The following is a 25,409-nucleotide window of genomic DNA, read 5'->3' as shown; positions in this document are numbered from 1 at the left end:
CACACTTCGAAATCACATGCAAAACCGTACCACCACAATGAAGTCACTACAGCTATATGCTGTCCGGTCTCATGTTGTATTTTGTAATGGAGTTCACACAGCTGACTTTTTCTCCTCCTTGGTCTACTGTTTAGCCCTAATTTGACTGTCATCTGTCTCAAATTTAGGTGTCACTGATTAATCTAATCCAAAGAGGTCATCAATGCAGCTGTGCATTTGTTCCTTCCATCATGATTCTTAAATTCAAATAACAAGGTTCACCTAGGCAAATACCTGCTTAAAAAAATTGGGACAAGGCCTTCACCCGTATGCCCACTCATCAACAGTTCTTGGCGTCTTTCCATCTCCTTCCGATAGCTCTCTGGTCTCAACACTAAACACGGACCTTGGATTGATCCAACCAGATTATTATCACTATGGTTTGATTCATATACCTGTAGTTCATCCCAAATTCGATACATGTGTGAGCATAACATCTCTATAAATTCCAGTATAATATAACAGAGAACAACAAGATTTCTTTCATAGGAAGCAAACCTTAGATCTATCACGCTAAAAACAGCAACCTTATACATTCAGTCCAAAGACGTTAGCAGAGAGGCTTCTTTAGGCGTTAGATACAGACAAATCAGCCTCACAAACAATCAGCTAAGCACGCAATCATCAATAGTGATCAAAGCGAATATTGCAAGCCACACGCACATGTTTTTTAAGAGCTCCTAGCTTGTATCTCAACAGAACATGCCATAAAGGAGACTGTCTCTTTGTGCCTTGGTACACTCACATACCTTTAGAAAGCCATTAAATTTTGCAAATCAGATAGCAAATGCCTTATTTCATATCTTTACATACCTGGACTGAGCTCGACAATATGGCCTAAGGAGTCAGACACACGTTACCACGGAGGGGCCTTTTATCATCTATGCAGATCACAGCTCAGGGAAATGAGTAGTGTGCTTACACACAGGTCACCAGAAGGTTTTACTCACATGGCAAATCAGAATCCCCCCCCCCCCCCCTCTTGCACTAGACATGGCAAGAGATCATCAAGTCAGTCGGTTTTCTTGGGTCCTCTCCAGTTCGTGCCGCCAGACTTCACTAGCTCTCTTTTTTAGATTCGGAACACCCTGGGCTGAACCCCTAGCCCAACTTGGGGGGTCAGTTCTCTTAAGGGGGTCCTCAAATCTATGGAGGCCAACATGGAGTTTCACACAACTAAACTGTTTGTGTCTACCCCAGCCAGCAAGCCCTCATATTCCACTCTTGCAGCAACACCCAGCCCCATGCATTGACATACAAGCAAAGGATTGGATCAGACCCACAGGAACAAATATATTAACCACAGCAAGAAGTTAGAGAGCTCATGCTTCTAGTCGCAGGTCTTGGAAGAAAGGTGAAGGAGATGGAAAGTAAGAGCAAACAGGAAATCATTGCAGAAGTCAAGGAAAAATGCAGCACATCTCCACCATCACCAACAGTTGTTTCTACCGTCAAAGACATAATCAGCACTCCGGTCAAAGAACAGGAAGCTATAGTACAAAATAAAAAAATACTGTGTATTGGGGGGGATGCCCAAGGATTGTATTGGCTGTTTTAATTAAGAAGAGGGATGCTCAGGAAGAATATACCACAAATTGAATGGGATGGAGACCACATTAGCTATATATCACCCAACTCAGGGCACAAGTGCAGGTTTACTTCAAGGAAAGGGCAGGAAGAGTCAACATTCTCCAATAGACGAATAAGTTGAAGGGTACAAAGATATCTGAAGAGCTCACTCCGACTCACCTCAAACAAAGGAGCACTGAACTTATTAAAGTGAAGGATGCACCAAAGCTGGGAAATGGGTGGTCTACCGAAATGGAATATCATTAGTTAAAGATTTCAAAACTAAACCCAAAGACTCAAGTCTTAAAATGATGTAATGAAGGCCATTTTCATGTAGGACTAGAATATAGATGTGTGCTAAATAACCTCGAGATGAGCTGCCATGTGCACTCCTCGACTCTCTTGAGGCTCAGAGATGTAGCTGTTTTTCTCTTTTGCTATGTACTGTCTCATAGGCCCGTGAGGCCTCCCGAAGACGCTAATTAATATCTCTCTCTCACACACACACTTTGAGGGTGGTAGAGCACCGGATTGAGAGGGCCTGGCGAGTGGGGAGAGAACCCAACAGAGAGCAGCACTCATCATACGATTCCATGATGATCATGCACGTCCTGCAACATTACGCCGTAGGTATGTCCTACGAGACCAGCCATCAATCTCCATGGATGAGGATCTCACATCCCTACAGGTTGAGGAGAGGCATATCCTAATGCAGCAGCGGGATCAGTCCCGCAAGGATGGGAAGTCGGCAGTGGTACAAGATGGGCGACTCGCACCCATCGGGCATGTGCCCCGCCTGTCACATAGGGGGACGGGGTCTATGAGACTCAAGAAGCCGACACCCTATCATGTACCATTACAAACTGTAATAGTACCTTATGGTCAGAACCAAGGAATTTCTTGGAATTCTATACAAGTCCTGACATAGTCTTTTATACAAAGACACGGTAGAGGCCAGAGCGCCCACTACCAATAGTCAGTGGACACACCTAGGAGACTGCTCAGAGAGATGAGACAAGGGATACAAGCAGGGTACGAGGTTCAAGAGGAGTAGCAGTGCTTTACAGGTCCTCTCTTTTTGGGGCCATCTCAGGAGAGAGAAGAGACACACATTCCAGATTTCTCTGGATCCGGATCTGACGCACGTGCGCAGCTCTCTATCCTAAATTTGTTGATTTCTCAAACCATGGGGAAGTTCTCCTTTTTTTAGACTTCATCGCGAGGACACGCATGCATCAAGTATCATTCCTTGACTTCAAAGATGATTATGTCTTCTTGCCAGACATTGCCTTGGAGGAGCAAAATATAATACGAGTCTCAACTGATAGGCGGGCCCCGATCAACACCTTATGGGCACGTCTAGGAAGGATGCACGATCTTATTATCTATAACGGTCTTGACATATGGCCCTCCTCAAGCGCTTACCACTCACACCACCGCTCACTCATACCACCTATGATGATATACACTTTGACTGTAGTCTTTCACTTAGGTATTCAGCCCGCCTTTATACACTTCAAATATATTGATTTACCCTTACTAGAGGACCGCGCAGCTCTGGTCACCCATTCACTTCACGAGGCTTCCCTTCATGCCTTCCCTCACACTACTCGCTCCACTCGTCCACCACCACTTGGGACCGTCCCTTGTACTAGATGGTACTACAAGGCGCTACACCGTCAGCTCTAATTCGAAACCAAAATTTACTGAACATCTTATTTAGTAGCAACTCCAAGGACTTCTAGTGGAGATTTCTAGAGCGACAGTCCCCTTCACTCCTCACAGACCCTTAGGTTTGGAATGATTATGCACACACACTATAAGACATCCCACCTCGCTCCTCCTGCACACTCTTAATCTGAGAGTTTCAATCAAAACCAAAAGACTCTCAGTCTTAAACAAATGCATGGTTGTTTACTCTTTCAGACTATTATGTAGGTACTCTAAAATAATGTCGGTTGCTTTTGTGCCCTCCCTAAAGCAGACGTACTAGAGGGTTTCTTGCTGTCCCATAGACATTTTGGTCTCCAATGGACGTTAATAGACTCTCTCTCTCTCTCTCTCTCTCTCTCTCTCTCTCTCTCTCTCTCTCCCCCGAGGACATGGAGACTAGACCATAGGACATGGAGGCTAACCGAGCACAGCAGCGCATCACAAACTTCTATACATATGAGTCAGCTCCAGGTCACAATGGAGTAGAGGAGGAGGAGTTGATATAAGGGCAGCTTGGATCAACAGGGAGAGCTGACACAGTGCCACTGAGAGAGGGACTCAAAGATCATGCGTGAGACAAAGTGCCGAGAGCACATTTTATTGAGGTCCGACCTATCACAGCTTTCCTCAGAGGAGCCGACAGAGACGAGGTGAAACCGGCCTTCAGTTTCCTAAAGGACAGTAGACTAGAACTTGCATTGCATTTTCATTACTCACAGCCACATTGCATCATTTCCAACCACTTAACGTTAAACAATACCACTTAGAAACAACTGGAGAAATAACTAGATGGAGGCTAGAGTGCCCTTGCTCAATGAAACCAAGTACAAGACACCACATTGGCCCCAAATACTTGGCGCCCCTTCCGGTATTTATTTATTTCTTTAGGAGTGAAATTGGTACATACAACAAGGGTTCAACCTTGCACTATTCCTCTCTGCAAATCCTCTACTTCTCTTCAAGGCATCTAATCCCAGTGCACCACTAGAATTTCCACTGGCAAGGCATACTCAAGCATTCACTTCTGATCTGACACAACTTAGAGGCATTCAGGCATCCAAACCACTGGCAAACTGAGCTCAAGGCTATCACATGCATCCACACTGTCCTTAGGCCTTCCACAGGATCACCCTTGCCTTTGGGTGCTTCTGAGAACTTGTTCGAGTCCTGAAAGGACTGCACACAACACGCATGCACTGCAAAAAGCTGCAAAGCAAGAAAGAACAAGGAAAAACCGAACCTGGAACCAACTCCCGCTGTCTGTGGCAGAGGGGCGAGGTCCTTCCTCGCACCTATCCTCTGTCCAAGCTCCCCGCAAGGTGCAGGTGTCTTCCAACAATAAGGAGAAGAGAGAAATGAAGGTAGAGAGCGGAGGGTGAACAAGAAAGAGTTGTAAAGGAAAGATGGTTCACAGATCTGCCTCGAAATGATTGCCTCGGGATCTGTGCATGAGTCCTCCTAAGAGAAGGTGCCAAAAGCAACAGGGAAAGTTCCTCCTGCATCCTGCACTGGTCCAAAACAGCTCCAGAAGCCACCACGCAACCAAAAACATGTGCACAAAGGTCCAGCACAGCAAAAGACAACCCCAGGCACTTGCTGGAGGCAGCTGAACACGCCTGTACGGAAGTCCGTTCAGCCGTACGGACGTCCGTCTAGTCCGTACGAAAATTTTCTGAAAGTCCAAAAATGAGTTCTAGCACTTCTTAGAAGTGCGTACTAGCCTTGGAACAGTCAAAACAGTGTTAAAACGGCTGAAAACAGGCTTGAAACAACTCAAACAGCTCAAAAACTGCACAAGAACAACTAAAAACGTCCTACACCTCTAGGAGAATGAGGGGAGAGAGATGGAAGGTGGGGGAAGGGCATGCATACACATTCTTGACAAATGGCACCTCCTCCTTCCCATTTGCCCCTTCATTAAAGTCCTAACCCCCATACCAAGGACAACGTTGGTTGTCCTTGGGCCCAACTTTTAGACCCCTCTTTAGAGCCTTTGCCTTGCCCCTAGACTTTGCCTTAGGAACTTCTAGGAAGTGTGCACTTCCTCTAGCCAGTCCCTCAGGGCCAAACCATTACAACACTTAACCATGGTTAACCCCGGATTAAGCGTAGGTTGAGTTACGAAGATACTTTACATCACTTTTCACGTCCTCTTTTCACATCCTCCTAACATACCCTCCTCTTGAAACAAGTTTGCTGCTATAAACATAAACCACCAGCAATGATGATATGGTCTAGGAGAGTGCGCGTGTCCATGCATATATCAATGCATCATCCATGTGGAGTGACTAGTACACTCATCATAGAAGACCCGTAGCAGATGTATTGTCAGCAAACAATACCTCGGGTGAAACATATAGTGTCACCAAGCGACTTCTAGATACCGTGAGCCTGTATGTTGACAAGGGGGTGGAGGAACTACCCCCCTCTTGAGCATCAGGCAATGCTCTAGACGTACGCTCTGCTGAGCCTGAAGGAGCTACAACCGAAGGCAGCTCAAAGCACAACAACTGAGTGGACTACACCACTCTGAGTGAAATCTGCTAGTTCACTCGCCTCCAATGATTTGAACCACACACACATCACAATAATGGATCCTAAGAACATAGATGCCGGTACTCGATATCCTTGCAGACTTGCATCACCGCAAGCTGAATCGGTTCAGCCCATCTATGCTAGACTTGGACCCTTACCTCATGGTTCAAATCAAAAACCAACTAGCATGTACTAAATGGATTTACTGCTCGAGCCATGCCGGGCAACAAGAGCATCCAAAACACGCATGTGATACATGGATGTGCTGCTCTAGGCATGCAGGGCAACAAGAGCAATCCAACAGTAACAAGGACTACTTATTCTGCAATTTACCATTCAGCCTAGAAGAGGAGACTCTTCATCTTCTAACTGATACAAAAATCAACAAAACTAGCAGGTAAGAACCATCCTGCAAATTACCATGCAAAGCTAGCAGGGAATAAACATCCTGCAAATAACAAAGCAGCCTAGAAAGAGGAGACTCTCCAGGTTCTGGCTGTTACATTTATTCATACCAATATTACTGCTTTTTACCAAAGGAAAACAAATCTCCTAGCGCACGTGGCTGTCCTTTTTCGCTTCTTGTGCTCCCGTAGGTTGTTTCCGTTTACAATTCGGGCAATCTTTGGCCTGATGGCCCTCTTCTTTGCAAAGGAAACACTTTCCAGCTTCAAATAGGGCTTGCCGTTCCTCAGGAGACAATCTCTCTCTGGTACTGGGCTTACTATTAGGTCGCTGGTCCACATCAAACTTGACTTTGGTTGTCTTGGCCAGTCCGTACGAAAAATTTCTGAGAGTCCAGAAATGAGTTCTGGCACTTCCTAGAAGTGCGTACTAGCCTTGGAACAGTCAAGACAATGTTAAAACGGCTGAAAACAGGCTTGAAACAGCTCAAAAACTGCACAAGAACAACTAAAAACGTCCTACACCTCTGGGAGAATGAGGGGAGAGAGATGGAAGGTGGGGGAAGGGCATGCATACACATGCTTGACAAATGGCACCTCCTCCTTGCCATTTGCCCCTTCATTAAAGTCCTAACCCCCATACCAAGGACAACGTTGGTTGTCCTTGGGCCCAACTTTTAGACCTCTCTTTTAAAGCCTTTGCCCTTGCCCCTAGGACCTAGTGGTGCACCTAGACTTTGCCCTTAGGAACTTCTAGGAAGTGTGCACTTCCTCTAGCCCAATCCCTCTTGGCCAAACCATTACAACACTTAACCATGGTTAACCCCCGGTTAAGCGTAGGTTGAGTTACGAAGATACTTTACATCACTTTTCACGTCCTCGTGACATGAGGGGTCACCCTGGAGACTCTCTCTCTCTCTCTCTCTCTCTCTCTCTGTCTCTCTCTCTCTCTCTCTCTCTCTCTCTCTCCCCCCCATGGAAGAACTCAAAGCAGAGAATGCAACTCTCAAGAACGAGATGGCTGCCATGCAAGCCACAATGAATGGCAAACATGCTGAATTTGCACACCAGCTCACTAAGGGAAAGGAAGAGATGCTCGAATGGACAGTAGTGGTAAAAAAGAAATTAGCAACTTCTCAAAAAGATTCATCTCTAAGGCTCTAGAGGAAGAAAAAAGGAGAGCAAGTAAAACATTGAATGTATTCATAAGAGGCTTAACGGTAGGAGATACCCCAATGGCAGATGCCCATACTTTGATCACTAAAATTGGTATCAATCTCACATGTGAGACAGCCTGGAGGGCAAGCAAGGCAGAGATACCAACCAAACCTCTAATGATGAAACTCGGGAGTCCGGACTGCCATGGATAGGTCTACCTTCATGAGCATGAGGACAGCTCTGAAAGGGACAAGGATATATTTGGATGACGTCCTCAATCTCTTACAACAAGAGCAAGGGATGGTTCTCGTCATGGCAGCCAAAGAAGCAAGAAAATGGGCTGCCTACAAAGATGGCAATATGATTATCCGGGAATGTGTAGACAAGAGGGAGAAGGAAGAGGGCAAATTAAGACGGTGTCGGACCCATGGGATGAGGGCACAAAGTGGACTGAAAATGACAATGTGGAATTGCAATGGTACCCTTTGGTCCGATGGAGGGGATTTCCTGGAGACTTACACCGACAGAGACATGATCTTCTAAAAACATGAGAGCCTAGAAAATACAGTGACGGGATATACATGGGAGTAAAACCTATAGGAAGGAGATGACGAGACACTGGTGTATAGGATTCTTGAGGCGTAGCTGTCCTTTCCTAAGACCTTTCATATCTGTGGTATGGAGAGAGGAGCATGCACGACACATACGGGTACGAGCCCGGTTATTGGAGGCAAGACCGATCTTCATTGCGTTGTGCTACTTCTCCCCATTAGACATCATCCTATGCACATGAGGTCACTGCAATGGAACAGAGTCCATATGAGACGATATATGATGACATCACCGAGTTCTCCACGCAAGGAGATATCCTCCTCGGTGACTTAATGCACGCACAAATAGAGGACAAGCAGGTGGGCTTGCGAGATTTTGGCTCTGACTCCCTCATAGTTCCGGAACTAAATCCAGTAGAGCTCGGAATTGTGAGACACTCGACAAATATACCACACAAGATGGCATACGTCTACTTGAGCAACAAGCAATCCATGACGTGATTATATATAAGGACCTCCACAGATGGCCATCATCTGGCGAGCTCACTTGCTTCCCACATGGTGGAGGGACCAGTATTGTGGACCATCTGATGGGTCCTTTGGCCTTCGTGCCATGGATACAGACTTCTTTGTGCCTCCCCCCTCTCCCCGCTCGGCGCTAACCACTCATACCCGGTTTCCAGCATCTCGTACACCATCCCCCGTCCCCAACCCATGTCCAGGTCCACTTTGACCGTGCCTCGATCTTGTATATGTGAGTCATTTAGCCCAAGAGCTCTTGGATCTCTTTGGAGATGATGCAAACCTCAGCCATGCTTCGGACATCCTCGTCTAAGTGGTACAAGATGTTGCCACTAGATCTTTTCCCATGACTCGATTTGCAACACATGCCCCAGTCAAGACAATGTCCAAGAACCCTAGGTATGATGGCAAGTGCAGAGAGATGAGAAGTCACCTTACACGTGGACAAGCCCTAGGCCATCTGACGACACATCAAGAGCATCGGATTTCACAACGGCTAACATGTCATTAGGCGGTCCTTTCTCACACACGGGATGGAAGAGGTGATCCGATCATTTCGAGGAGACCCTACCATTAGATGGGGGCTCCTATCTGAGGGGAAGCTACCTATTCCCATCACGGATCCAAGCGTTTGGTGCGCTTATGCGAGGTCACTCTATGATGTATCAATGCACACGCACACGTCACGTCCTCCATGCCTAGGCCCACCACATGTCATGTGTTCACTACACAGAATGTACGGGGCGCACTTTGACGGCTTCATAACCAGAGAGCTCAAGATCACGAGGGACTATAAACCGAGCACTTTGTATACGAACAGGAGGTCCTAGCTCCGATTTTAGTGCAGAAGTTCAACCATGTTGTATGCCACGGCTTCCCATCTACTTAAAGCACCACCACGATTGTGCCCCCATACACAAAGCAAGGGAGTAATGACAACCAAGAGAGGGAAGGTTTGCAAAGTCATTGCTGTGCATGCAAGTGGTGGACTATGTCGTTGGAGACGACCTTTTCTTCAAATACTTTCGTCGCGCTCTCTCTTAGGATGAAGGCGTAGCTATGCAAAGGAAAGAGACCAAGCAAACATTGGCCCTTTGACTTGCAACAAACTGGATGTTTTCTAATGGTGGTAGCTCCTCCAAACAGATGGCAACAAATCAATAGTGGCGGCAGCTCTCTTGGCATTCTCTCGATAATTATGTCATAGCAAGGATGCTTGGATCCCCCTGCTACTCTGCCCAGAGACTTTCCTCCTAGAGATTTTGTAGCACCTCATTCGGAGCAGACTCAAGGGCCACAAATCAACGTGACATTTCTCCTCCTGCAGGCGCATAAACCGAAAAGAGGATGAAGCAAACAGAAGGTCAAGCAAGAGATAACCAGAGATAATGGACACGCTACGTGCTCTTGGAGACGGTTTCTTTAATAGACTACGACATCCACAATCATCGTACAAAATCGGGGCAAGTCGTGAACTTGTAGTAGCAACACAACATATGGTGGCGATACAAGAATGGCTTGATCTAAATCAAGGAGGAATCGAGAAGTTGCTCTGATACCAATTGATAGAGTTTATGGTGGTAAGGGAAAGAAGAGCAAAACACATGATCGAGACATGAATGGAGGCAAAGAACTAATGATTGAATCATGCACGTGCAATGCCCAATTTTATAAGCTGAGAGAGGCCTTATCTTCTCTCCACCACATCATCAATGATATCGGTGGAGGGAGTCTGGTAATTTACAAAAGACAAAACACATAACCTTCTTTTTGGAATACTATTCCAAGCAGAGAACCTCAAAAATTGACCAAGTGATGATAAATAAAGTTCAAAAGACAAAGTGCTCAAAAGGCATAGTCTTTATCTTCTACCACAAAGTTTGATTCTTCTTTTATTGATAGAGTTCTCTCTTCAACCACATTTGCCATATTTTTGTTCTTCTCATTGCAAAACTTCTTTGAATAATTATTCTTGCCACAATAAGTGCAAGGATGGATCCTGTAGCAATCTTTTTCAAGATGATTGGTCTTTCCACAATGCTTGCATGCCTTGTACTTACTCTTTGATAAAAACTTTATTGCAAGTACTTGTGTGTGCACTTCACCCATTCTTGAAGTGTTCTTTCTCTCTCTTCCTCTTAAAAAGCACTGATGATGCCCTCCAGGGTGGGTTGGGAAAGATTCTTCAAGGTTGTCACAACATAATCATAGTCTTGAGGCATACTCTTCAAGAGCACAGCCAAGATGATGAGGTGGCACTTTCAAGGTGGATTCCCTAGAACCTAGTGGCTCTGATACCAAATGAAGAGATGGGTGGGATAGAAGAGATTCATGATGACACAAAGGAAGAGCACAAGTGAAACCAAAAGCATGTGTATTGAAATGAAGGGAGAACCTCCCTTATATAGAGTGGAGAGGAAGGTGTCCTAGATCCTAGGCACCTCCCCTACATCAGTGGCAATCAGCCCCTACATCATGCCGGGACAAGGGGTATCAAGGGTGGCTCGCAGGAAGGAGTAGGAAGCTAACTGTGTTGCACTTTACGCACATAACATTTGAAATGGCTTTAGTGGAATTTTGCAAGAAATCGTGAATCTTGCCATAAAACAAGAGAGATACAAGAGACTTAATAATCAAAGGAACCTCCCATGTGGAGGCCTTTGCATTACATCATCACTTGTGTCATGGTCTAATACCTCATAGCACCAGATGTGCTTCTACACACACACACACAGGTGACTCCCCTAGATGCACACATGCACCTTAGAGCAAGCCCTTGATAACATTTATCCCAACACCGAGAGCATATAATATGCAAAGTACAAAAAAGGGAGGCCATGCGTCGAGCCTAAAGGCCTCAATAGAAAGTAGGACTTGACACTCTCGAGTCAAGTACATGGTGTATAGAAAAAAAGAGAGTAAGCCATAATGGTCTGAAGGTGGCATATCAATGGAGACCTCTCGCTCACCCTGCTGGCCTCATCATCCTGATCTTGAACTTGACCTCGTCATCCTCATCCTCAGAAGCATCCTCTGCTGCATCACTATCGGAGTCCTCAAAGGGTTTAAATCCAAGATATGGTTCAGGAGTGCACTCTCCCTTAAACTTATTAAGCAAACACAAGTTTGCATTAACAAATACAAGATCATTTTCCTTCTGAATCCCAAGCCTGTTTCTCTTTTTGGATGCAATGTTTCCAAAATTACTCCACAACCGCTCAACGAGTGAAGAGCTAGCTCCCTGGCTGAGTATACGAATGGCCAAATGTTGCAACAACGGAGCATGTCACGAGGAGGTGAAATTCTAAGTACTTTAATGTACTACAAGACAATGACAACTTTGGTTTTAAAAGTCCAAGCGTGGGCTTAATAATGTGTAATTAAACGCGGCATGGTGCCTAGCACATAAGCGTAAATGATCCCTAGGCCCAAAGGCATTCCAAGGAATTAAAACAGTGGTTGTTGGAAAATGATGATGTGGCATTTTTAATCGGCCCCCTAGAGAGCCATGTACCTTCAATGGCCCCCCTAGAATTCCAAGTGGCTCTAGTGCCTTCTACATGCTCCTTTGCCATTCCTACCTTCCTGGGCCTTCTAAACTTCACATGTGTGGTTTTCTCTCTCATCTTCTCCCCTTGTTGAGATTTTGGACTGGTTTTTCAGCCTCCTTCAGCTGAATTCCGTTTCTCTTCATAACTCCTCACCCGTTTGGATTCCTCGACTTCCGTTTGGCCCGATGGCTTCCCCTCTGCCTCCCATTCATAGTGATATGCTTTTCCCTCCGTGTGCTTGGTAGAACGGGTAGAGCTAAGCACTTCTTTTGCTGGTCGAATTTGCAAAAGTGGCTTTTTCTGGACCTTTTTGCTTCAGTTGGAGGAAAGGTCTCCCAAATGCAACTTGTAATCATTTCACTATGAAATATAAAGAAATACCGAAAGGGGCGCACGGTGTTTGGGGCCAATCGGGTGCACTTGTCTATGTTTGTTGAGGAGGGGCATTCTCGCCTCCATCCCGTTTTCAGTGGTTTTGTTTGTGAACAAATGGGTAAATGCCAAATGGTGATCATGCAATGGTTAATGGTTGTGATATATGCTTTGTGAGCTGTAAATAAGTGCTGAAGTGATTAAAGATTTAGTTCCACTGCCCTCTAAGTGATAAGAGGCCGGTTTACTCAAAACTTGGCTCAGATTGTGCAAACAAATGCCAAGAAGAAGAAGAAATCAAGAAAGCACAAGCACGGAAAGAGTGAGTACACACATGCATCAGCTTCTCATGGCGGACAACACACTCATGCATCAATTTCCCATGAGGGACAGCCATCAAAAATGACTCAGAAAGTGACTTCCAAGAGAGAGGAATCCCCCAAAAGAGGACTTGAGAAAGAGGTACAAAAAGTACAGCCAGTACAACAGTATGAGCAGCTAGCACAAGGCCTTGGTTTGGGTACTTCTACTCCTCAAAATAATAATGTGCAGTCCATAAATGTGGCTCAGCCACCTCAGCCATATTTGAGGCAGCAACCTGAATATTTTGGCACAAATTCTATATTTCATGCTATGCTGATTTCACCACCAACTGGGCATAGAAAGCAAGCCATGTATGACAATGTGGGAATGCAGCCAAGCTTGCAAGCCACAGCACATGCTCCCAAGCCTAATGTTCAGCCAAGCATGGCTCTCCCTAGTGAAGGGAATGTTGCAAAAATACAGCCATCTCTGAGACAGCCAACATCAAATGTATATAAAGAATTTGTAATGAAGGGGAAAAAGAGGCCAAGTTAGAGGCCCTTTAGGTGGAAAATGTGGAGGGACTATATAAGTCTCCATCCACCCACTACTATGTACTTTTTGATGTGACATCTAATCCTATCTACTCTCCCTTTCTCCTTCCTGCCTACGCTCTCTCTCTCTCTCTCTCTCTCTCTCTCTTCCCTACTCACTCTCAATCTCTCCCTCTCTTTCCTATCTCATTCTCTCTCTCCTACCCTTCCTCTCTCTCTTCCCCTCTCTCTCTCCCCCATCTGCTCCGCTATCCCCCTTTCATCAAATCTGTCCCTACCCCCTTCTCTCATTGGTATCAGAGCACCTTCCTAGGACTCTAAGCCTTTCTTCTCATTCCAAGATGAATCTCTGGAGTTGCTAGTAGTACTATGACGACAACAGCACTAAATAGCTACAGCAAGACCAAAGGAACACCACCGTACAACCGTTGAGGAAGCTAGACGTCACCCAAATCAACGAAGCTAGACGTTGAAGAAGCTCAACGTCATCCCGTAGTAGAGAAGGGGGTAGGGACAGATTTGGAGACAGGGAAAGCGGAGCAGAAGGGAGAGAGAGAGAGAGAGGGGAAGAGGGAGAGGAAGGGTAGGAGAGAGAGAGAATGAGGTAGGAAAGAGAGGGAGAGATTGAGAGTGAGTAGGAAAGAGAGAGAAGAAGAAGAAGAAGAAGAATATATTATCGTCCTCTGAAGACCAAAACCGGCCTATGGGACCTGAGCAATACAATATCACAAGTACATGAAAGCTCCTCCCGAAGATGGGAGGGTGGAAAGAGAAACCACCTTCTAGGATTCAGGTGGATTCCTATGCTTGAAGAGCTTATACACAAATGTCCCTAAAGCTGAAGGTGACCCTTTATGCAGCAAATCAGCCAGTTTGTTATGTCCCTCAAGGAGGTGATTGAACTCTTCCCTAATGTGTGCATAGTGAGGGCATATCATTACCATAGAGAGAGAGAGAGAGAGAGAGAGAGAGTAGGCAAGAAGGAGGAAGGGAGAGTAGATAGGATTAGATGTCACATCAAAAAGTACATAGTAGTGGGTGGATGGAGACTTATATAGTCCCTCCACATTTTCCACCTGAAGGGCCTCTAACTTAGCCTCTTTTTTCCCTTCATTACAGCTGCGGGCTGTTAAATCGGTGCAGCAAACAGCAAATAATAATCAGCCCGGTAGGCGATAGGGATTTCCCTGGACAATGCTCTCTGGCTGCCATGAGTTCTCATCCTCAGGGAGTCTCTGCCAGTTGATAAGATACTCGGTGTAGACTTTGTTTCGGAGTACATGATCCCTGAAACCCATGATGCGCTCCGGAACACAGAGTATGTGTGTCATGTGCACGGATTGGTATCTGACGTGTACTGGGTACACAAGACTAGCTCAGGTAGCCTGGGGAGGCTTAGAGCTAGGCAGGCTTGATTCTCGGGTTGAGTGGCAAGGGTTTGAACTATTTATAGGTCTTCGCTATTTTTGGCGCTCAGGGCCCGAGTCTATAAAAAGGGGCCCAGGGGGTTCAGTTCTCAGAGTGCCGATGGGAGCAGGTTTCGTTCCCAGGTGCTAGGTCCGTTCCTGGATTGAGTCGCGGACGCGCGCCTGCATCTTAGCGTAGCCCAAGGCCCAGTGGTAGATCCCAGGCTTCAGAGCGCCACCTGGTGGTATGGGACACCAGGCTGGTTTGGATCTGATTGGGAGTTCGTGCCAGTAGCTCAGCTCGTGGCTCGGAGGGGACATCTCCTGATTCGGGATCACATCCCGTAGATGTCATGGTTGGGTGGTGAGCAGCCTGCTCAGTTCTCACGTTGTGTGTGTTTGTTTGCAGATCAGAGATTTCAGGAGTGCTGGGACGTGTCAGTTGGTATCAGAGCCAACTCCTGAGGTAGGAATTTCTGATGCGAGTACTTTGGACGATTTCTTCCTCCAGGTATGCCCTAAAATTCGAAATTTGCTGCTGCAAATTCTGCTTGGTTCATGGGTTATCAGGGGTGGTCAGGATGTAGGGAAAAGGTAGGAGGAAGAAGGAGAGTGTTTCGAATTTACTGAAGGGTTTAGGAGAGAGAATGATGAGCATAGCTGGGAGAGAGCGGAGGTGCAAGAAGGAGAGGCGATAGAGTAGCTGAGTGCAGGCGTGCAGATCGAGGCTGATCGGGGCTGCGTGGGAGAACGCCGAGGCGTGAGACTGTGTTGGTGCGCCATGGCTGGAAGGAGTTTCGGCCAGGGCAGGGAGATGCGCAAGGGGCTGGAATAGGGTGCGGCCACCCTGTGGGAGGTGCTGCTTTTTTTCGAAAAAGCACCACCCTCCAAAGTTAGGAGGGTGAGCCTTTCTGGGAAGCAGGGCTTCCTAATTTGGCTGCCCTATTCCCTATATAGCTTGGCAAAGTCCCAAGATCAGCCATAGCCTTGTGCAAGCAGCCCTCCCCGCCATCGTCGTTGATTGTGCCATCAGGATTCGGGACAGCCAGCGTCATTTGCCGTACTCCCGCGCCAGCTTCCGTACATCTGCGTCACCAACTGTACGGACTGTGTCACCATCCGTACAGCTTGCGTCAGCAACCGTACGGACTGCGTCAGCGTCCATACATATCACATCAGCAACCGTACGGACTGCATCAGCGTCCGTACAGATCGCGTCAGCAACCATACAGCCACGTCAGCCATCCGTACTCATTGCGTCACCTGTACGGTCAGCAGGGGGATTCCGTACTGTACGGATTGCTGCAGAATTCCGTACACTGCAGCCTGCAACGAATTCAGCAAGATAAAGACTCCGGGTTTATTGCGCCCGCGGTTCGCCAGTTTTCAGCATCTTCTTCCGTTAGCATCTCTTGGGACGGTTTTTCTCTGCTCCACTCTCCTTTCAGCTTCGATTCCCTCAGTTATTTCTCTCAGTTTATATTCGTTCAAATCAAATTTCAGATATGTCTGAACCTGCAAATCCCGAGTTCACCATGGGAGATCAAGATTTGGATTACACTCCTGTGGGAGAGGAAGACCAGGGTCTTTACGACGATCTGATTACGAAGAAGGCCTTCAGTGAATTCACCACTGCTCTAGATGGAAAATTTGAGCAGGTTAATGCGAATCAAACGGGGTTGACACAGCAACTCCAAGGGATTCAGGCGACTCTCACCCTTCTGGCTAGCACTGTGCAGGCACTCACGCATGTGGATGCCATGGCTTCAGTGCTAGGCCCGAACATAACTCCAGACCCTTTTCCGAGAGATCAAAAGTCTTGAACTAAGGAGGTGGTTGACACTTGGTTACACAAGTGGCAGGTACACTTCCAGTTCCACCCGTACCCAGATGAGAAGAAAATCCAGCTTGCAACCGGTTTCATGTCAAGTAAATCGTTGCTATGGTGGAAGGAACTCCAACCTAAGCCGGATACATGGACAGATTTTGAAGGGGTCTTCAGGAAGGAGTTCCTGAAGAAGGAGGACAATTATGATATCGTTGGCAAGCTTAAAGCCCTCGATATGTCAAAGCTGAACTTGTCATTTGAAGTTTATCTTCAAAGGTTTCGACATCTACAGACCAGGGCCACAAAGATGGATCCAGTGACCTTGTTAGGTTTCTTTGTGGATGGTTTGCCAGATTCATACAAGTAGCAAATTAAGAACAACAAATGTACAACGTTGCAAGAGGCCATGAATTACGCGCGTATTTATGATGATACCATGGCCGGTGCAAAAGCAACTACAGTTTCCGACACGAGTGGAAAGAACAAACGCAAGTTCTTTCAGCCTACGACTGGTACCGGGGAGACGAAGTCTACGGACAACGCCTCCAAGAAAAACTTGACTCAGGCAAAGAATGGTCGAGCCCGTTTCCTTCGCACATTGAAGCTTAAGAAAGAAGGGCGTTGCTTCTATTGCGAGGAGCGGGGCCACACCAAGAATGAATGTCCAAAGCGAAAGAATAAAAAGTTAGTGCTTGGACCGAAGCTCCAGGCAGGTCCGGGTACCAAAGCCGAGGGAGCGAACCAAGTTTCGATGACAGGTATTTCTGTAAACGTCATTACCTGCCCACTTTCTTGTAATTGCACTTTCAATACTTCGTTGTTTGGTTCCCATGATCTTTTCCGAGTTTATGGAGAAGTTATGGTCCAACAGGTTCACATTCTCTTTGATCCGGGCAGCTCTCACAACTTTGTTAATTACAAATTTGTGCAGAAGATGGGGCTGTTCACAATACCTAGCGATCACACCTATGAGGTGCAGCTTCCAACTGGGAAGCAGTTTTGGGATCGCAAGGTTGAAGCCCTTCCTATCCGGATTCAAGCTTACACAGGGGCTCTTACGTGTTATGTTATGCACCTGGAGCATGTAGACTTGTTAATCAAAATAGAGTGGTTTAAAACCCACAATATTCAGATTGGATGGACGGAGCATACCCTTTCTTTTGTAGATAAGGACACCCAATTTTGTATTCAGTGTGATAAAATTCCCTCTTCTCAAGGACCTATTGTATCTGCGATGCAGCTTCGAAATATATTAAACACTTCTTATTATGATGTCTATCAGTGTGTTTTGATTCCGCTTTCTTCATTTGTTGTCTCTGTAATAAACAAAAATGATTTAAGTGTGTTTAAACACCGTGAATTGAGAATGTTGTTAGATAGTTTTCAGGATGTATTCCCTGCTCAACTGCCGGAAGGTTTACCTCCAGAACGGGCAGTAGATCATCGCATAGACTTAGTCCCAGGGGCTCAACCTATTAGTGTACCACCTTATAGGATGAGCCAGATAGAGGAGGATGAGTTAGCTTCACAGCTACAAGATTACCTGAATATGGGCTATATACGCCCAAGTAAATCACCTTGGGGTGCACCTGTCCTCTTAAGAAAGAAGAAAGACTCTACATGGAGAATGTGTATAGATTATAAACGATTAAATAAAGTGACAATTAAGAATCGATACCCTCTACCTCGTTCCGATGATTTGATAGACCGTTTGGCCGGAGCGAAGTATTTCACTAAGATTGATTTGCGTACGGGTTATCACCAAATCCGTATCTATGCTAAACACATAGATAGAACCGCATTCCAAACTAGGTATGGTCATTACGAGTTTCTTGTATTACCTTTTGGTTTGACCAATGCTCCTCCCACATTTCAGCAGATGATGAACGATTTGTTCAGGGATTTTCTGGGCAAATTTGTTGTAGTGTTCTTAGATGACATCTTCGTATATAGTCGAACGCTTGAGGATCACATAGGACACCTCCGGATTGTCTTAGTTATTCTAAGACAGCATATGCCAAGATGAGTAAATGTGACTTCTTTATGAAGGAGATCATTTACTTAGGACACAAGATTTCTTCTGAAGGTATTAGCATTGATCTAGATCGTATCCAGAAGGTTTTAGAATGGCCTATCCCTCAGACTGTAAAACAACTTCATTCTTTCCTAGGATTTACAGTATTTCTACGAAAATCAGTGCGTGATTATTCACATATCACGGCACCCCTGACAAACATATTGAAAGGTCGTGGACGCAGGTCTACCCAGCCGATCTCTTGGAATGATGCATTGAACAAGGCTTTTGAAACCTTGAAGTTTTCTATCAAGAAAGCACCCGTTCTTGCATTACCCGATCCTACCCGGCCTTATGTTTTAGAGGCCGATGCAAGTGATTATGCGATTGGGGCCGCTTTATTCCAAGAGGACAGACCTGTAGCTTTCGAGAGTAAGAAGCTAGACGACACCCAATATCGTTGGCCCACACTAGAAAAGGAACTTTATGCTGTAGTGTATGCCCTTAAGGTTTGGAGACACTACTTGTATGGTTCAAAGTTCCTTGTATTGACTGATCATCAGTCAATTAAGTATGTGTGTGATGGATCTGAATTGAGGGAACGGAAAGCTAGATGGGCAGAATTAATGCAAGATTTTGATTTTGAAATACGTTATTGTAAGGGTTCGTTGAATAGTGTGGCGGATGCCTTAAGTCGAGTTAAGTTTGTAAATGCTCTGTCATTTACGTAAATATCCTCAGACCTATTTCAATCCTTGAGAGGGCTATACGCAACTGATAGTCATTTCAGTTCTTATTGGCAGAGAGTCCAGGATGGGAGCTCCATGGTTGACCAGGACTCGGGGATTGTGCCACCTACGGTACAGGCGGCGGGAGGTCAGTGGATGATTAGGAATGAAAAGATTTGTGTGCCAGATATTCTGGACCTTAAATCCAAGATTCTATGGGAGTGTCATGATGCTCCTAGTGCTGGACATCCAGGTATACATCGGACTCTGTCTCTTGTGAAGCATACCTTTTATTGGCCTAAGATGCGTGCATTTATTGAGAACTATATTGTAGGTTGCCGGGTTTGTCAGGTTACTAAGGCAGAACGCATTAGAAGCGCGGGCTTATTACAACCATTACAGATTCCAGGTAATAAATGGGAAAGTATTTCCATGGATTTTATTACTGGTTTGCCTCGAACGCGCAAGGGTCATGACTCCATTTGGGTCATAGTCGACCGTTTGACAAAAATGGCTAGATACTTACCTACTAGAACAACTATTTCAGATGTTCAGCTGGCTCACGAGTTTGTGGACCACTTGTTTAAGCTGTATGGTTTGCCATCTGACATAGTCAGTGACAGGGACTCAAAGTTTACAAGTAACTTTTGGACACTTGTTTTTGAGAAGTTAGAAACTACGCTAAGTATGAGTTCCTCGGATCATGCACAATCCGATGGCAGTACAGAGAAGGTTAACCAGTTGGTTGAAGACATGCTTCAGGCATATGTATCTAAGAGACAGTCTTCATGGGAAGATTATCTACCTATGATAGAATTTGCTTACAACAGTGCAAAGCATTCTAGTACTGGTTACAGTCCTTTTATGCTTATGTACGGGTTTCAACCTAAGTCACCAGTTATGGTTGGATTAAAAGGAATTCAAAATGATGCTGCTAAGAACTTCTTGCTAGACATGCAGGAAATGTTGCAGTTTGCCAAGGAGTCTATTAGAAGTGCCCAAGATCGGGACAGATTTTATGCTAATAGACATCGTTCACCTAGAGAGTTCTCTGAAGGAACGATGGTATATTTGCAAATTCCTAAGGAATCCAAGAGCCTAAGTACTGGTTTGGTTCCGAAATTATCCCCCAGATACTGTGACCCATTCAAGGTCATTAAAAGAATTGGACCAGTTGCATATCGACTAGAATTGCCTCCTGATGTTAAAGTCCATCCAGTCTTTCCTGTCAGTAGACTGAAAGAAGTTTTGGGTGCGGATGATCAACTTGTTTCTCCTCACGAGATAATAGAAGTTACTGATTTGACTTTTATTCCACACGAACCTGAGTGTATTCTTGAATTTCGTGATAGACAGATTCGTAATCAATCTATCACGGAATACAAGATCAAGTGGAAGGATCGTGTTGAGGAGGATGCAACATGGGAGACATTACAAAACCTCCAAAGAACATTTCCGGGTTTTTTAGCGAACTCAGGAGTGAGTTCTTAGAGGAGGGGGAGTATGTCATGTGCACGGATTGGTATCTAACGTGTACTGGGTACACAAGACTAGCTCAGGTAGCCTGGGGAGGCTTAGAGCTAGGCAGGCTTGATTCTCGGGTTGAGTGGCAAGGGCACGAACTATTTATAGGTCTTCGCTATTTTTGGCGCTCGAGGCCCGAGTCTACAAAAAGGGGCCCAAGGGGTTCAGTTCTCAGAGTGCCGATGGGAGCAGGTTTCGTTCCCAGGTGCTAGGTCTGTTCCTAGATTGAGTCGCGGACGCGCGCCTGCATCTTAGCGTAGCCCAAGGCCCAGTGGCAGATCCCAGGCTTCACAGCGCCACCTGGTGGTATGGGACACCAAGCTGGTTTGGATCTGATTGGGAGTTCGTGCCAGTAGCTCAACTCGTGGCTCGGAGGGGACATCTCCTGATTCGGGATCACATCCCGTAGATGTCATGGTTGGGTGGTGAGCAGCCTGCTCAGTTCTCACGTTGTGTGTGTTTGTTTGCAGATCAGAGGTTTCAGGAGTGCTGGGACGTGTCAATGTGGCCCTCCTCATCCATAGGTGGTAGCTCAGGAAGGACTTGGACATGCTGTCCGACATGTGGCTTCAGCAAGGACACATGGAAAACATTATGAATTTTGGAGGTCTTGGGTAGCTCCAACTCATACGCCACCTCGCCAACTTTGCGGATGATCCTGTAGGGACCGTAATACCTATGAGCAAGCTTCGTGTTGGTATTACCCTTCAGCGAGGCATAATGGTTCTTATGAAGACGTAAGTCCACATAATCCCCTTCTTCAAAAGACAGATACCTCCTGTGTTCATCCGCATACTTCTTCTGCTTGGCTTGGGCATCCTGCATATTCTTTTTAGCCAATTGCAGAAGGGCATCCATACTCTCCAAGTCATTTCTTGCTTGCTGATTTTTCACAACCATGTCTGCAACTAAAGATGGCATACCCACTGTGCATCCATACATAGCCTCAAACGGGCTCATGCCAATAGAGATGTGCTTGGTACTGTTGTAACAAAATTCAGCAAGTGCCAACCACTTATCCCAAGACTTCTGTGTGTCATGACAAAAATGCCTCAAATACTCCTCTAGCCATTTGTTCACCCTTTCTGACTGTCCATCCGTCTCAGGGTGGTAAGCAGTGCTAGGTGTAAGAGAAGTACCCACTGCTGTAAATAATTCCTACCAAAAGTGACCCATAAATTTTGCATCTCTGTCGCTGACAATCTCCTGAGGGAAACCATGATGCTTAAAAACATGCTCGATGAACTGTCAAGCAACCTGTGATGCTGAATAACGGGTCTTAGTGGGTATGAAATGGGCCTGCTTTGTCATTCTGTCAACCACCACAAAAATGCTATCCCATCCCCACTTTGTGGAAGGAAACCCTGTGATGAAATCCATAGCAATGTGAGTCCATTTGCCTTCTAGAATAGGTAATGGCTGCAAGAAACCCGCGGGTAACTGGCTGTACACTTTATTTTGTTGGCAGGGCAAACATTCCCTGACAAATTTAACTACATCATGCCACAAGCCATCCCAGATAAAGCTCTGTTTGACCTTTTCACATGTCTTAGTAATACCTGCATGTCCTGCCATAGGAGATGAGCGCATTTCCAATAAGACCAGCAATTGGAACTTTGATTCTGGCACCAAATAAATTTTGTCCTTGCACCACAACAGCCCATTATACACCTTAAATTCAGCATGCCCCTAGCTCGATGGCCTCTGTAACTCCACAAATATGGAAGCTGCCTTAGAATCCTGCATGTATTCTTCCTGAATACCATGAATCCACTCCTAGTAGATGGTAGAAATAGCAGACAAACTGCAAGCCCACATACGGGATAAGGCATCTGCAACCACGTTTTCTTTCCCCTTCCCGTACTCCATGTAAAAATCATAAGACTGAACCTTAGCCAGCCACCTCTTCTGCTTCATTGACAAGTTGGGCTGCGTAAGGAAATACTTGAGTGTCCTATGATCTGTCTTAACCTTGATTTTGCTACCGCACAAGTAGTGGTGCCATTTTTCGAAAGCATGGAGGATAGCCAACATTTCCTGATCATACACATGATAATCTAGTTCCTTGGCATCCAATTTCCTACTTTCAAAAGCAATTACCCCGTGTTCCTATCTTAGCACAGCCCCTAATCCTTTGCCGTTGGCATCTGCCTCCACAATGAAAGTACATGAAAAATCAAGGCATACCAACACAGGAGCATGAGTGAGGGCGAATTTCAGGTCTTCAAAGCTGCGCTGTGCATTTGTAGACCACATAAAAGCATCCTTCCTCAAAAGGTCTATCAGAGGGGCTGCCCGCTTGGCAAACTTGCGAATAAAGCGCCTGTAGAAGGAAGCAAGACCTAGAAATCCCATCAACTGAGTAGGGTTGCGTGGCTGCGGCCAATCCACAATGCATTTCACCTTTGCAAGATCCACTCGCATGCCATCCTTGCTCACAATGTGACCAAGATACTCAACCTCTTGTGCCATAAAAGTGCATTTGCTGGCTTTAGCATAAAGCTGATGCAACCTCACAATTTCCAGCACTTGCTTGGCATGTCTGATATGCTCATGCTTATCCTTGCTGTAAATGAGGATGTCATCAAAAAATAAGCACATATTTGAAAAGGAGAGGCTGCAAAATCTTGTTCATGAGTGCCTGGAAGGTAGCTGGTGCATTGGTCAATCCAAAAGGCATCACCTTGAACTCATACAATCCCCTCTCTGTGCAAAAGGCTGTCTTGTGCTCATCCCCAGTTTTCACTCTAATCTGATGATAGCCGGACCTCAAATCAATCTAAGTGAAAAACTGAGCACCCTTGAGTTCATCCAACAGGTCATCTATCTTGGGTATTGGAAACCTGTTCTTGATGGTGACCTTATTCAAGCCTCTGTAATCAATGCACATACAGTAAGAACCATCCTTCTTCTTCACCAAGAGCACAGGGGATGCAAAAGGAGAAGTGCTATGAGTGATGAAACTCTTCTAAAGTAAGTCCCTCACTTCCGTTCTACCTTAGAGAGTCGGTATGGGGCCTTATTGATTGGCTTACTGCCAGGTTTCAGGACTATGGCATGATCTACATCTCTTCTCGGAGGCAACTGTGATGGCAAATCAGCAAACACATCTGCAAACTCTAAGAGCAATCTCTACATATCACAATCATCAACACAGGGAGTGCCACCCTCTTTAGTTACTGACACATTTAATGCATATATGGCACTGCCTCTCTTGAGCTCTCTGGCCAACTGCCTTGGTGAAATGACCTGCAATTTAGGAGCTACCATACCATGCAATGTAACTGATCTATCCCTATGGACAAAGCTGAGTGTTAAGGCATTGAAATCCATGCTGATTTTGCCGAGTGATTGCAAACAATCACAGCCCAGGACAACATCTATTGGGCCCATGTCAATTGCCAAGAGATCACCTGCAAAAGTATAGTTATCAGAGAACTTAATCCTTGCATCTTGGCAACAAGATCTATTGATCATATGCTGTCCATTGGCCACTTCTACTCTCAGCCCATAGTCTATCTCAGTAGCAATTAGTCCAACCCTCTGTAAGGTCTTGCAGTTAACAAAACTGTGGGTGCTACCGCTGTCCACCAACACATAAACAATCCTGCCATTAATCATCCCTGTTAGTCTGATAGTATCAGCACTTTTGGCACCCATCATGGCATGCATGGAAATAGTATAAAGTGTTGGCTAGGAATCCCAATACACCTCATCCTTGTTCACGGGAGCATTACCACCTGCATCTTCACGTGCATAAAAAGGTACCGCATCCTGATGCTCCATAGAAAAGAGTGTTGGCCTACGGCCTCTCATGCCACCAGTGGGCAGAATCTCATACGAATGTGAAGCATGAGTGTCATGCGCAGTAGCACCACCAGGATCAAAAGGAAAGTCGGTGCCATTCGTGGCTCCAGTGTTAGGAGCCTCATCTACATCATGTGTATTTGCCATCTCATCTTGAGACATTATCCAAAGAACCTGGGGCATCAAACAATTCCTCGTCATCTGAAAGGTCAATGATCATGCTGAGCTTGGCAATACCACTGTTGCGCATCTTGCACACATTCCTATGCTCAGGAGTCCATTTCTCACCACATTTAAAACATAAGTTGGCCTTCTTTCTACTATCCATTATTGCCCGTGTATGCTGTTTTATCTCAGCCTGCTCATTTCCAGTAGTAGGCTTGCCTCCATGCTTGGCATCAGGATACCTGTAAGGCCTAGCATACAGCATCTTACTACCCGAGACAGTACGAAAGCAAGGAAATGGTGCTGCTGCAGATTTCTTATCAGTCCAATCAGCAAACTTAGGCTTCGACTCAGTGTCATACCCCATAGCACGCGCGCTGCCCATGGCATTTCTGTGCTTGCCAGCATATTTAGGCTCGAATACTTCTGCAAGTTGAGCTGCTCTCTCAATTGTTTGATGGTTATGTGCCTTCACATCTGCAGTGAGAGAAGAACTTAACCCATGGATAAAACGCAGCAGCTTTCCCTTTTCATATACATCCTGCACAAACAGGGAAAGCCTCCAAAAACGTTGCAAGTACTCTTGGACCGTACCGGTCTGTGACAAGACATAAAATTCAGCCAAGTATTGATCCAACACAAGTGGAGATACAAATGTAGTGACCA

General features: G+C 45.7%; 1 protein-coding gene across 4 annotated transcripts in view; it reads right to left on the bottom strand.

Annotated features, from left to right (window-relative positions):
* LOC147898882 (uncharacterized) overlaps window positions 1-25,409 on the bottom strand; it is a 103,559-nt gene that overhangs the window by 1,603 nt on the left and 76,547 nt on the right. For all 4 annotated transcript variants that reach the window (XR_015541521.1, XR_015541522.1, XR_015541523.1 and 1 more), the window contains exon 5: window positions 274-434. Coding sequence is in view for 1 of the 4 variants with exons in the window: in XM_087379086.1 (XP_087235212.1) it covers window positions 274-434 (161 nt within the window). In the remaining 3 variants the exon portion in view is untranslated. The remainder of the gene's footprint in view (window positions 1-273; window positions 435-25,409) is intronic.

The sequence above is a fragment of the Dipteris shenzhenensis genome, chromosome 9 (genome assembly GCF_047967505.1).
Source record: "Dipteris shenzhenensis isolate YYH24624 ecotype China chromosome 9, Dip_SZ_1.0, whole genome shotgun sequence".
Lineage (NCBI taxonomy): Eukaryota > Viridiplantae > Streptophyta > Polypodiopsida > Gleicheniales > Dipteridaceae > Dipteris > Dipteris shenzhenensis.
Note: the sequence above shows the minus strand (reverse complement) of the source record. Positions and strands in the feature narration are given on the sequence as shown.